This window comes from Mustela erminea, chromosome 1, assembly GCF_009829155.1.
Source record: "Mustela erminea isolate mMusErm1 chromosome 1, mMusErm1.Pri, whole genome shotgun sequence".
NCBI classification, from domain to species: domain Eukaryota; kingdom Metazoa; phylum Chordata; class Mammalia; order Carnivora; family Mustelidae; genus Mustela; species Mustela erminea.
Window position 1 is genome coordinate 141,098,379 of NC_045614.1, and position 12,350 is coordinate 141,110,728.

Consider the following 12,350-nt stretch of genomic DNA (forward strand, 5'->3'; position numbering starts at 1 on the left):
ATCTTAATAGGTTTTACTCCAGTACTACTCATGCCACTGTTCTTTTTTTCTTCCATCTACTTGATAGAATTGGCTTCTGATCATTTTACTTTTCTTAAATCTAAATGTTTTCATTATAAGTGGATGCAAGCATCTTACTGTTTCATTGTATCTTCTGTTACAGTGATGCTCAAGAATTTACACTTTGAAATACACATGATTTCATCATAAATTTCTTTCCTTATATTTTCCTTTTGTATTATAGTTAAGATATGACACTGCTTATTTTTGCTATTGTTATGGACTGAGATTGTGTCAAACCCCTAAAATTTATATGTCGAAGTCCTAAACCCTGAGTACAACCCTGAATGTGACTATAATTGGAGAAAGGGATTCAGGGAGCTTCCAGGTCGGTGCACATGTGGAGATGTGGGGAGAATGGTGTACCTGGAGAGGGCATGGAAGCTTTGCAACCTTTCTGCATACTTTGTGCTTTGTATCTTTTCTTCCTAACTGTTCCTGAGTTATGTCCTTTACAACAAACTGGTGATCTACCAAACAAAATATTTCTGTGAGTTCTGTGACCCTCTCTGGAAAATTAATCAAACCCATAGATGGGGTCCTTGGAACGTCCCCTCTGTAGCCAGTTGGTCAGAAGCACAAGGGACAGCCTGGACTTGTGACTGGTATCTGAAATGTGTGTAGGGGAACGCAGTCTTGTAGGACTGAGCCCTTAACCTGTGGGGTCTGATGCTAGCTCCAGGTAGACAGAGTCAGAATTGAGTTGCTTGGTAGTGTGGAGACCTCCTGTATCTACCACTGGGATAGATTCCAGTATTGTTAGTGCATGACCAAAAGTGGGATCAGACTCAGAATGTTACCATATTAATCCAGCACCTTCAAGGTAGCATTACTACAAAACAAACAAACAAAAACCACCTCATGGGAATGAGAGTGGAAATGGACAAATATTGATGAAATCTCAAACTGAAGTCGAGCCTGTCTTTTATATTTATTGGCCATTTCAATATCCTCTTCTATATATTAGCTATTTATATTTTTTTCTCATTTTTCTCTTGGGAGTTTCATTCTTTTTAACTGATTTGTATATTATAGATATTAATTTTTTTGTTTCAACATGGATTCAAAGTATATCCCTCTGTCTCTCACGTGTTATCTAACTTTGCTTATGTTGTCCTTTTTCTAAAATAAAAAAGTTTTACTTCTTTTCATGTGGTTTAAATCTGTCAGTCTTTCACCTTATGGATCTTAAGACTATTTTCTAAGTGTTCTTTTTTTATACATTGAAAACTTTTTTTTCCCCCTGGTTTTGTTGGGTTAGTGAGCCCTGTGGAACAATGTCAGGGTGACAATGATAACAGCTGTCATTGTTTTGTTCCTGACTTTAATTGGACTCTTTCTAAAGTTTCACCAAAAAATAGTATATTTACTCTAGAACAGATTTGCTTTGAGTATTGACTGAGGTCTTTAGCACATAAACTATAAATAATAGCTATGATTTATTATTTGTCAAACCACTTCTCTGTCAAATTCTCTGTTCCAAATCTCTCTATGTGTAAATAAGGGATTGGAGCTGGATAAACTCTGAGGTTCTTTCCACCACAGCTCGTCTTGAAATTCCAAGATACATTTACAAAAAGTCTCATGTCATTTTGGCAGCCTTGAAAAAGAACAGTTTTCCATGTGAAGTAGAAAGCATAAGCATGAATACAGGGGAGCCCTTCAGCCATCGCAGTAATTCATGTTTAGGTATGTAAAGTGGTCTGAAGCAAAAACTGATCTTAATTTTGGTACGTTTCCAGTTGGAAAGCTGTTTGGCAACTTTCATTAAAGGGAGAAAAATAGGAAGTGGAAAGGAAATGAAAATGGAGCAATGACTAGAAAATCATAGGTGAATATGGCAATACCCTACTTTATTTATTTATTTTTAATAGATTAAAAAAAAAATTGTCAGAGAGGGACAACACAAGCAGGAGGAGGAGGAGAAGCAGGCTCCCCACTGAGCAAGGAGCCTGACATGAGGCGTGATCCCAGGACGCTGGGGTCGTGACCTGAGCCAAAGGCAGGTACTTAACTGCCTGAGCTACCCACGTACCCCAGTACCCTACTTTCAAAGCCAGTGTGAACCAGTCAGTCTTGGACTAAAAGCTAGTTTTATTATTATAATTTTTCCCCTTCAGTGGGGTGGGGACTCAGTATCTGGGGGGTAGAAGGAGGGAGAGTGCCCCAAATGGGAGTAGAATGATTAATTCCCTATTTCCTATAAAGACACATAGAAGCAGAGGGAGGAGGGAAGTGCTCCCTGGAAAAGCTATTGAAATTGCTAAAGAATGAGAAGGGAGAAGCAGCCAGAAAGTATGCTGAGCAGAGGAGCAGACAAAGATTGCAGGAAATTGGCAGGGAGTTACAATCAATGGAGCCAGAAAGGAACACGAAGGGCCTGGAGTGAGTTAGACACTGTAAAAAGAGTTGTCAGGGAGGAATAGGCATGCACCCGTGTGGGCCCTGGGACAGAGGAGGGTGAGGAGAGGAAAGAAAGGGTCAAAACACAGCAGCTTCAAAATACAAGTTCAAAGCTAGTTGGAGAAGCTGCCTTGAGACAAGGAACTGCTCAGCAGATTTCCAAGGAGAAGATTGTAGATGAAAAATGCCAGCAAATTAAACCACATGCCATCATCTAAACTCTGAGAGGCAGGGGAAATAGCCAGGTGAGATACAGTAGCATTAAGACCAAACCCATGTTCACTGAACCAAATAAGACAGAGGCTAGCACGGGAGGTAGGATGGGGTGAGGAGTGGGGTGAAAACACCTGGGGCCAGGGGCAAGAGATCAAACAGAAGCCCATATCCCGCATGCATAAATATTTTAAAACTTACAAATCAAGCTAGTAAGCTGTCAAATAAAATGTTCTGTTCACTACCTTGACAAATACACGTTCCCAAAGACTTTGAAGGCCACTTCACATTTCAAATTCTTGGACTTGGAGTCAGCCAGCCTGTGTCAGTATTTGGAAAGCTGACCCATTTCCCCGGGGCTTTCGCCTGTACTCTGCTCACCCAACCACGCAGCCCTTCCATCTCTCACCCTGTCCTGGACCATAAGGCCTGACCTGCTAAGACTGTGGACTCTCTGGCTCATATGCCTAAGCTCCATTCTCTACCCCTTCTGAGATAGTACCCTTTGCTCCTAGGCCTAGGTCTTCTTTGCTTCTTAGGCCTAGGTCCTTCTTAGGAAGAAAGAAAGATCTGAGGAAAGACTTTTGTAGCTCATGGAAGTGTTTGAGGTCTTTGGAAAAGGAACTCAGGTCCTGTGTACCCAGAGCATGGTCTATGGGCAGATGATTCCTTACGCCTCAGAACAGGGAAGACCAGAGAGGAGGAAAAATGAATGCCTTTACAGCATGGGGATAAGGAGAGGGTGTTCTTGCCCAAATCTAAAGGTAGTTCTTGTTTCTAAATTCTGTAGAGTGAAACCAGGAATTCTTATAGTAAGAGGAAGAAAAAATTAATTTCTGTCACAGCAAAGTTCTATGGAAAGCACAGGTATTTCATTTGTTGACTCTCAACTTTTCTGGCTATGTTTGACTTACATTGGATTCCAAAGGCTTTTTTCCCCTTGGTTTCCACCTGCTGACCATCACGTTGAATGTTTGCTGTGCCCAGAGATGAGAAGGAGGCAATACAAACAGATTGATCAGGCTTTAAAGGAAATCTGTACTCAGACACATATGAAGCCTGGGTTGCAGCGTTCCTTAGTGTGTACAGATATAATTTGTGTAGCTGGATACACATTTTGTCATTCTTATCAGGTAAATGTGTAGTTATATAATTTCCGTTAAGACTTGTCTCGTTCATTAGTTTTCACATCTCTTTGCCCCTTGAGAGTATCATCATTTTTGAATTGCTTCTCAGCTCAGGCCTGATGCTTCTGAACACCTCACAGCATGGGGATTATGTCAATGAGCTGATCTCAAGTGCCAGATCGAGAAATTAGGGGAATGGAGATGGCAGATACATGCAGAAGATCATTCTTCAGCAACCATATCATAAAATATCACATCCCACTTCGTGTCTGAGGATGATGGGCATTTTTAAAATTAATTAATTAACTGATTAATTAGTTGTGTTATGTTAATCACCATACAGTATTTCATTAGTTTTGATGTAGTGTTCCATGATTCATTGTTTGTGTATAACACCCAGTGCAATAAGAATCTTTAAAAACAAAACAAAACAAAAAAAAGCTCTTTAAGAATTTTTTAAAATTTTCTGAAGAGCTTATGAGTCCGTATGTGTTTCTGAATCAAGACTTGGTATCAAACAATGTTTCGATCCTTCACACTTTTTGCAGAAAGCTTAAGGTTAGAATACCAGGTGCCCTTAGAACATAAGTGGATTAGCTTATAGGTTTTTCTGTGCCGGCAGGGGAATATGAAATATATGATGAAGAAAGTTATACTTCAGACTATTTGGCAAAAGTTATACTCCAGACATGTATTTCTTGGATACATGAGCCTTTCATGTATCTGAACAAAATCAGAATCTAGTAAAGACTCTGAACCAGTTTTCAACAGCTCAAGTTTAAATTTAGGTCCCCTGAAGCATGGGAGTGTCTACAGCCTGGCAAAACATAAAACACTCCCACATAGCTCAATTAGCCTGGGTCTCTGGTGGTGATGGTTACAGTGGGGCTGGTTAGCTCAGTGTTTCTCAACCTCAGCACTAGGGACATTTTAGGCCGACTAGTTCTTTGTTGTGGGAGCTGTCTTGGGCATTGCAGGAAGTTTAGCAGCAACCCTGGCCTCCTCCATTAGATCTCATCTTCTTGTACCTCCTTTCCCCAGGTGTGACAGTGAGAAATGTCTCCAGACATTGCCAAATGGCCCCCAGTGGTCAAAATCACTCCCGATTGAAAACTACCCAGTAGCTGGTGCATTTTCTTCTTTCATCTCTGCGTTTTAGGCAGGAAGAGGGAGAGAGAAACCTGTTGAAGGTTAAAGATAGTTGCTCTTGGCTTCAGAGACAAGAGGAGAGGGGAAGACAGGGGAGGAATTATTTGTTGTGTCCTAGATGCACTCTGTTTTTGCTTTTACATGAACTTGGACTTCCCAAACTGGAGTGTGGGCCAGTGCTATGCTGCATCAGAAGTTAAACATTATGGTATGCATTTTCTTTGATGTAAATATTTAAAACATTTATTTTTATATTAAAAAACATGCATAAAGTGTAAAATATAAAGTGTGTATAAAAAGTGAAATTAAAGTATGAAATCTCAAATACTTTTGCAGCCAGTTTTGTCCCTCAGGACTGCTCTGCCCCCAGGATCTCCACAGGCATGAAAGCACTCTCAACTGCTGTTGAGTTCTGTGGATTATTCAGTCTGAATTTATATCCCCTCAGATTTCCTATGTTGAAGACTAATCCTCAGTGTGATGGTGTTAGGAGGTAGGGCTGTTGGGAGATAATTAGGTCATGAAGTTGGAGTCCTGAATCCCATGAATGAGATCAGTGTCCTCATAAGAAGAGACATGAGAGAGTTTGCTTTTTCTCTTTTTGCTTTTCCCATGTGAAGACATCTGCAAACCGGGAAGAGGGTTCTCACCAGACACTGAATATGCCAGCACCCTGATCTTGGACTTTCTATTCTCCAGAACCAGGAGAAATAAATGTTTATTTTTTAACCTACCCAGGCTATTGTATTCTGATACAGCAGGGCAGACTAAGGTAAGCTCTTTGGTGAAAGCATGTGAGAAGCATGATATATGCTAACTAATCTTTTGAATTTTTCTGTGAATCAGGAAGGTATACTTTTCTTATTTATGTTTTTCATATAAAGAGAGCAAGACTCAGAGAAGTTAAATAATTTTTCCAAGCTCACTCTGCTGTTGTACAACCATGATCTCAACTTTTTAAAGTCTAACTTCAAATTCTATGTTCTTTTTGGGTGCCTAGGTGGCTCAGTTGGTTAAACGTCTGCCTCGGGTTCAGGTCATGATCCCAAGGTCCAGGGATAGAGTCCCACGTTGGGCTCCCTGCTCAGTGGGGGCGTCTGCTTCTCCCTCTGCTTCTGATTCTACCCTTACTTGTGCTTCCGTGCTCTCTTGCTCTCTCAAATAAATACATAAAATTAAAAAAAAAAGGATTATGTTCCTTTTATTATTTTTGATGCCTTAATAGGCAGAAATAATTCTTTTTTTTTTTTAAAGAAAAGGGTGGAATTTAATCTTTATTTATAGGACACTGCAAGAGAGGAGAGTCCACATAGAAATAAGAAACCCACTGGCAGGAGGAGCTTCATACAGTTTTTACAGTTTGGAACTGGTCAAGTAGAGTTTTGTTGTAAAAAGTGCTACAATAACAAAACACATTTAAAAAGAGTTCTTAGTAGAGAAACAGTAAGACAAACTTCTACCAAACAAAGCACACCACAAACAACTTTCTGCATCGGCTGTACAAGCTAAAAGTTAAAGGTCCCAGCAGTGCCATCCTGAACCTGGAACGTATAGCCTTCAGAGGTAGTTTCTGGCACAACATTCTGATCTTCCTCTTCCTCTACAGAGAAATACTTCTCAATCAAGTTTAATGAAGCTTTGTACACAGACTCATTTTCATGGTTTTGTAGAGCCTCGATTTTGTCCAAACCTCCACATTCTTCAATCATTATACTAAGTTTCTCGGTTTCACCTAGTTTCTCAGCAGCCTGAAAGATGTTGGAAATGGCATCCAGAATGACCAGAATAATTTTGGTATCCTTTGCAGTTAAGAGGTTCATCAATGGTTCTATTATGCCACAATGGACGAGGTACACAATCTGTTCAACTGTCCCACCACTTGTATAGTTGGTCACAGCCCAGACAGCTTCCTTTTGTGTCTTAAAGTCTGCCTTAGAGAGAACACCAACGAGGAACGGGACTAATCCATGATTCACAACTTGCTGTATCTGGTCCTGGCGGCCAGCTGTGATGTTTGACATTGTCCACGTGGCTTCCTTCTGAATATTAGTTTTGGGGTTTGTTAGCAGGCTGGGAAAGATAGCAAGCGCTCCTGCATCTATTACAACCTGAGTCTCTTCATCTGTCCCAGTGACAATATCTCCTATGGCTCTTAGCGCAGGAGTCACAATGGGCAATTCAGTAGCTCCTAGAAGCTTCACAAGCTGCGGCACAACTCCTGTTTTCACAACCATTTCAATCCGTTCGTTTGGACCATCCGTCAGGTAGGAGATGGCCCAGCAGGTATCTGCCAAGACCTCTGGATCATCGTGATGCAGGAGACGAACTAAGGTAGGAAGAATCTGCTCGACGGCATCTAGCGGGGGTGTGGGGTTCTTGTTGCGACAAAGGTTTGAAAGTGTCCAAGTAAGGTTACGCAAGTAGCCACATGCTAATGATGACATATCAGGAACCCCGAGGAGAGCCAGAAGCGGATCAACCGCACCGTACTTGATAACCAAGTCTCGAAAAACGGAACCATCCCCTGCAATGTTTCCTAGAGCCCACACAGCCTGTTCGCTGATGTGGGCATGGGAAGATGCCAACAGGGAAATGAACGCTGGGATCGCGCCTCCATCGACCACAGCCTTGGTCTGTTCTGAGGTCCCGGAAGCAATGTTGGTGAGAGCCCAAGCGGATTCAAACTGAATGGGACTACAATCAGTTCTGCCCAAGAAGGACACAAATTTTGGAATCAAACCAGCCCGGATTATGTTGTCCATGGGGGGCTGCTTTTCCCGAGAAAGCAGTTTCCTAGCAGCTTGAGTAGCCTGGAGCTGGCTTTCCAAATTGTTGCTATTTATGCCCTTGACAATGTCATCAACTGACCAATTTACAGTGCCCTGGTTGTTGCGGTTTTCCTGCAGTGGAGAGGTAGCATCATCGGGAAACGAGCTTACATTTCTCCTTTTCAGCATCTGGTCATCCTTCTTTGCTTTCCTCAGCTCCACATTAACTTCTATTCGACGCCGCCTCATTTCTGTACTGTCTTTCCCCTTGTTCTTGAATCTGTTAAGGCGGGCAGCTGGTGAATTAGCATTCTCGTTGGTGGACATGGTTATGAGACAAAGGGAGAAAGCTACACGGCCGGCTCAGGCTTCCATGGGAGGCGGTCCGGGACGCGCAGGCTGCAGGTCAGCTGCCCTCAAAACGTCCACCACGAATCACCTCAAAGACGGTGTGTCTAGGCAGAAATAATTCTGGTAAAATTTTTGTCTTTTCTTTCTCACTCTCATTTCTGTGCTGTCTTTATTTTTCCCTCTTATAATTCCCTTTCCAACAACCCAAACACCCAGTGCTCCAGCTATAAGCATGAATGTCCAGCAGTACACTTGTTAACCATCCCAAGGCTGTTTATTAATAACTGGGAGAAGTGGCTGGCATTTCAGACTAAATAGGGGTTCTGCTTGGTGGTGATGATGAGTGTGACAGTAGCAGTAAGTGCAGAAATTAGCTTCAAGGGCTTTTTTTTTTTTTTAAGATTTAATTTTTCATTTGTCAGAGAGAGAGAGAAAGAGCGAGAGATCACAAGTCGGGGGAGTGGCAGGCTGAGAGAGAGGCAGGCTCCCCACTGAGCAGAGAGCCCAATGCGGGCCTCAATCCCAGGATCCTGGGATCATGACCTGAGTCGAAGGCAGCCCCCTAACCGACTGAGCAACCCGGGGGTCCCAACGCTTTTGTTTTTAAGTCCAGAAGTCTGGAGGTTGGAGGGTGCTACCATTGATGTGGCAAGGAAGTTCACATTGTCTTGAGTTTTCTAGGAGCCCTCAGATGAGGAAAACCAAGAGAAAGTAGCGAGCAGCCAGAAGCTGTACTTCCCCGATTCCTTGGTAAGACCCACCCCACCTTACTGCTTTCCCTCCCTCAATCCTGTGCTTCCACCAGAGAATGAGGGGGAAGCTGCCTGGTCTTCTTTGGCAGGGTCTTAAAGCATTTTTTCAGTCTGTCTTGTCATCCGTCTCTCCAGCCAACTCCAGAAATGTTTGATTTGTCTGTGTGAAAGTCATGCTAATTTCAGTCATTTATGTAATACTTTGCCATTTATGCCAGATTGCTGTGTAATGCTACAGTGATTATGCCGTCTTTACGTATGTGTCAGAGTAGCCTTGTGATGGGTTTTATTCAATTATAACACTAAATCATGGGCAGGATTCTTAGATTTCATGCCTTTTTGCTTATATGATATGGTCATCATTTTGTAACTTATTGCCACTGAGGGGAGGTTTGATAGAATATATATATCTTCTCCTTCCAACCTGAATATGTCAAAATCTAAAGCATGTGTATCACTGCCATTTTGGGGGTCTTGAAATTTATCTTTTTTGACTTCACAATGTGGACTGTTTACACAAGTTCATCCTTTTGATACATTTAAAAAATAATTTGCTTCAGAAGGGAGCTGGGTGCTAGATGGTTAAATTGGTGAAGGGGTTAAGGAGAGCACTTGTGATGAGCACTGGGTGTCATATGGAAGTGCTGGATCACCGTATTGTACACCTGAAAATAATATTGCATTGTGTGTCATCTAACTGGAATTCAAATAAAAAATTCAAAAAAATCTTTTAAATTACACTTAAAAAAATTAAAAAAAGACCTATCTACTTTTCCTATTGGATCAGCTAGCTTTTTCTTTTTTATGTTTACCATGAGTGTTCCCCCCATACATATTAATGCATTCAAAAGTATAATCGCTCTCCTCAGAATGCAAGTAGCTTCTTTTCCTACAAGAATAAAATTGTAAAAGATGTACACTAAATGTTGATAGTGCCCATCTGTAAACCTTGTATTATGGGTAATTTTTACCTTCTTCGTGGTGTTTTGGTATTGTAAGTTTCTTTGTTTGTCTTAATAATATGCATTTTGTTACATTTATCTTTAGATAAATAATCCAGGAATCTTTCTTGAATATATGTTAAACTACAGTTTTCTAATTGACTTCTTCAACATTAATTATGCTCTTGAATATTGTTTTTAGAAAACATGCAGGATTTTAGCCGTTGATCATTTTCCTTTGGGGGTACAACCATGAGCTTAATATCTTGTAACTACTATGTATTAAAAAGCTACCAAGTTTTCATTCTCTGTGTTTAATACATTTTAATTCATTTCACCAAATAACCTCTCCATCTCATACCCAGAAATCCGATGGACCCAGTCTTAGTCCAAAGTTGGATTCCTCATCTCCTGTTTTTTGTTTGTTTGTTTGTTTGTTTGTTTTAACTTGATTTTCTTACTCTTTTTTTTTTTAAGATTTTATTTATTTATTTGACACACAGAGAGAGAGATCACAAGTAGTCAGAGCAGCAGGGAAAAAGAGAGAGGCCAAGTAGGCTGCCTACTGAGCAGAGAGCCTAATGCGGGGCTCGATCCCAGGACCCTGAGACCATGACCTGAGCTGAAGGCAGAGGCTTAACCCACTGAGCCACCCAAGCACCCCTTACTTTTTTTTTTTTTTTAAATTTATGACTTTATTTATTCCTTTTTAAAAAAATTATAAGATTCTTAACATTATTTTTCAAAGTAGAAAGGTATGGAAAGTGGTTAAGTTTTGCCCTGATATGCCAGTGCTTAAAAAAAAAAATCATTTTCTGAATGCTTTATGATGGAACCAGGAGCAAATAGCTGCTGTTCTTCCTTTCCTCCATGCGATGTTCTATTCACATTCTGGAGGGCTTTGTGGAAACAGTTGTCAAAGTCAGGACACCTCAGCTGCCATGGGGTAGCTCAGATTTGCCATATGAAGGATGACAAGGTTTTGAATTACAGTTCAGTTCCAGATTTCTATTAAAGGAGAAAGGGGTGGGGGGAAGGAGAGTGACGATAAGAGCAGGCTAAGGTGTGAACTTATGTTTTGGACAAAGTTATCTAAAAAGCACAATTTCACAAATAGAAGTATTTTCCTTTTAAATTAAATTACTGAGCTGGGTTTTGCACCTGTCCCTCTTAACTACTGAGAGAATCCCGAATGAAGATGACATGACTGATGGCTTTAAGTATTTATCCATTGTGTCTTTTGAGCAGGGATAAAAGAGCCACCTCCTGTCAAGATTGCTTGCCAAGTTTTAGACAGATTTTTAGAGTCTGACTTGAGTGCTGTTCTTGACTTTGGCTGCAATGATCAAATCTGCCACTAGACAGAGCTGTTTGTCTTATTTTTGACCTTGGAGTGTTCAGGATTTGCTAGAGAATTGGAGTCAATAAAAAGAGAAAACTATAAATGATATCTTTTATGAGAGACACTCCTAAAGTATATACTTCGTGCCCTTTTTCTGATGGTAGTACATCATTTCCAGATTGTTTAGAAGCTGCAACTCAATTTCACACTTCCACTTACAGGGAAACTTCAATAGCTAGTAAAGAATAATCAGGATGTATTATTCAATTTACTCATTCTTTAGTAGCTAAAGTCAGAGCGACATCCTAAATCCTAAACTTTTCCTGGAAACTTCCTGTTAATTTATTCTCTTTTCTTTTCTATGAAAACTCTATTTTACAAGCACAAATTTTGGAATTACAGTAGTGTGATATTGTTATGTATTTGTATGTTTTATCTGCACAGTAATTTTGTACCAAGATGTGAAATATGTTAAAAATTTTAGGTCAACCATCCAGAGTCAATTCTGAGCCCATTCTACAAAGCACTGAATTTTGGGGTTTAGTTAAAATCACAGCCTCAGGGGTTCTGAGGAAGAGTCTAGACAGAATGCCTAGATCAGGTCATTCAACTTTATAGACATGAGTCATCTTTACTCTTCAAGGTATACAACCCCAGTCACCCTGAACAAAAGTTTGGTTTCTGGATAAGTAGCATCAGTAGCCCCTGGGTACTCATTGGAAGTGCAAATTCTTTGAACCCACCCCAGACCTACTGAATCAGAAACTCTGGGGATGGGACCTTACAATCTGCGTTTTAATAAGCTTTCAGATGATTCTGATGTTGGTTAATATTTAGATCTGCTGACATAGAGAAGTAGCTTCCAAATGAAAGAGAGAAATCAAATTATGAAAAAAAAGCTGAATTAAAAAAATAATACAGGAAAGCAGCAGAGAAAATCCAAGAAACTATACTTATGATGACAAAGATTAAAGAATATTCTGAAAGAAATTAAGAAGGAACTCCTTTCAATATATATAACTCCTTTCAATATATATATTGAATAATTAAATTAATTAAAATAAAATTGTATGTAAAATATAAGAAAATAATTTTAAAAATTTGATAGAATTATGTTAATAAAAATCCAAGAAACTATACTTATGATGACAAAGATTAAAGAATATTCTGAAAGAAATTAAGAAGGAACTCCTTTCAATATATATAACTCCTTTCAATATATATATATAACAAATATTTGATTA

At 40.0% G+C, this 12,350-nt stretch overlaps 1 protein-coding gene across 1 annotated transcript; it reads right to left on the bottom strand.

Moving 5' to 3' along the window:
- Positions 1-6,218: 6,218 nt before the first annotated feature.
- Positions 6,219-8,165, bottom strand: LOC116591513 (importin subunit alpha-1-like). The gene has a single exon (XM_032344477.1). It carries the CDS (start codon positions 8,045-8,047, stop codon positions 6,458-6,460), a length of 1,590 nt encoding a protein of 529 aa, XP_032200368.1. The 5' UTR covers positions 8,048-8,165; the 3' UTR covers positions 6,219-6,457.
- Between the last annotated feature and the right edge of the window lie 4,185 nt (positions 8,166-12,350).

Coding starts and splice junctions, on each gene's coding strand:
- LOC116591513 (XM_032344477.1), bottom strand. CDS start 8,047: ATGTCCACCAACGAGAATGCTAATTCACCAGCTGCCCGCCTTAACAGA.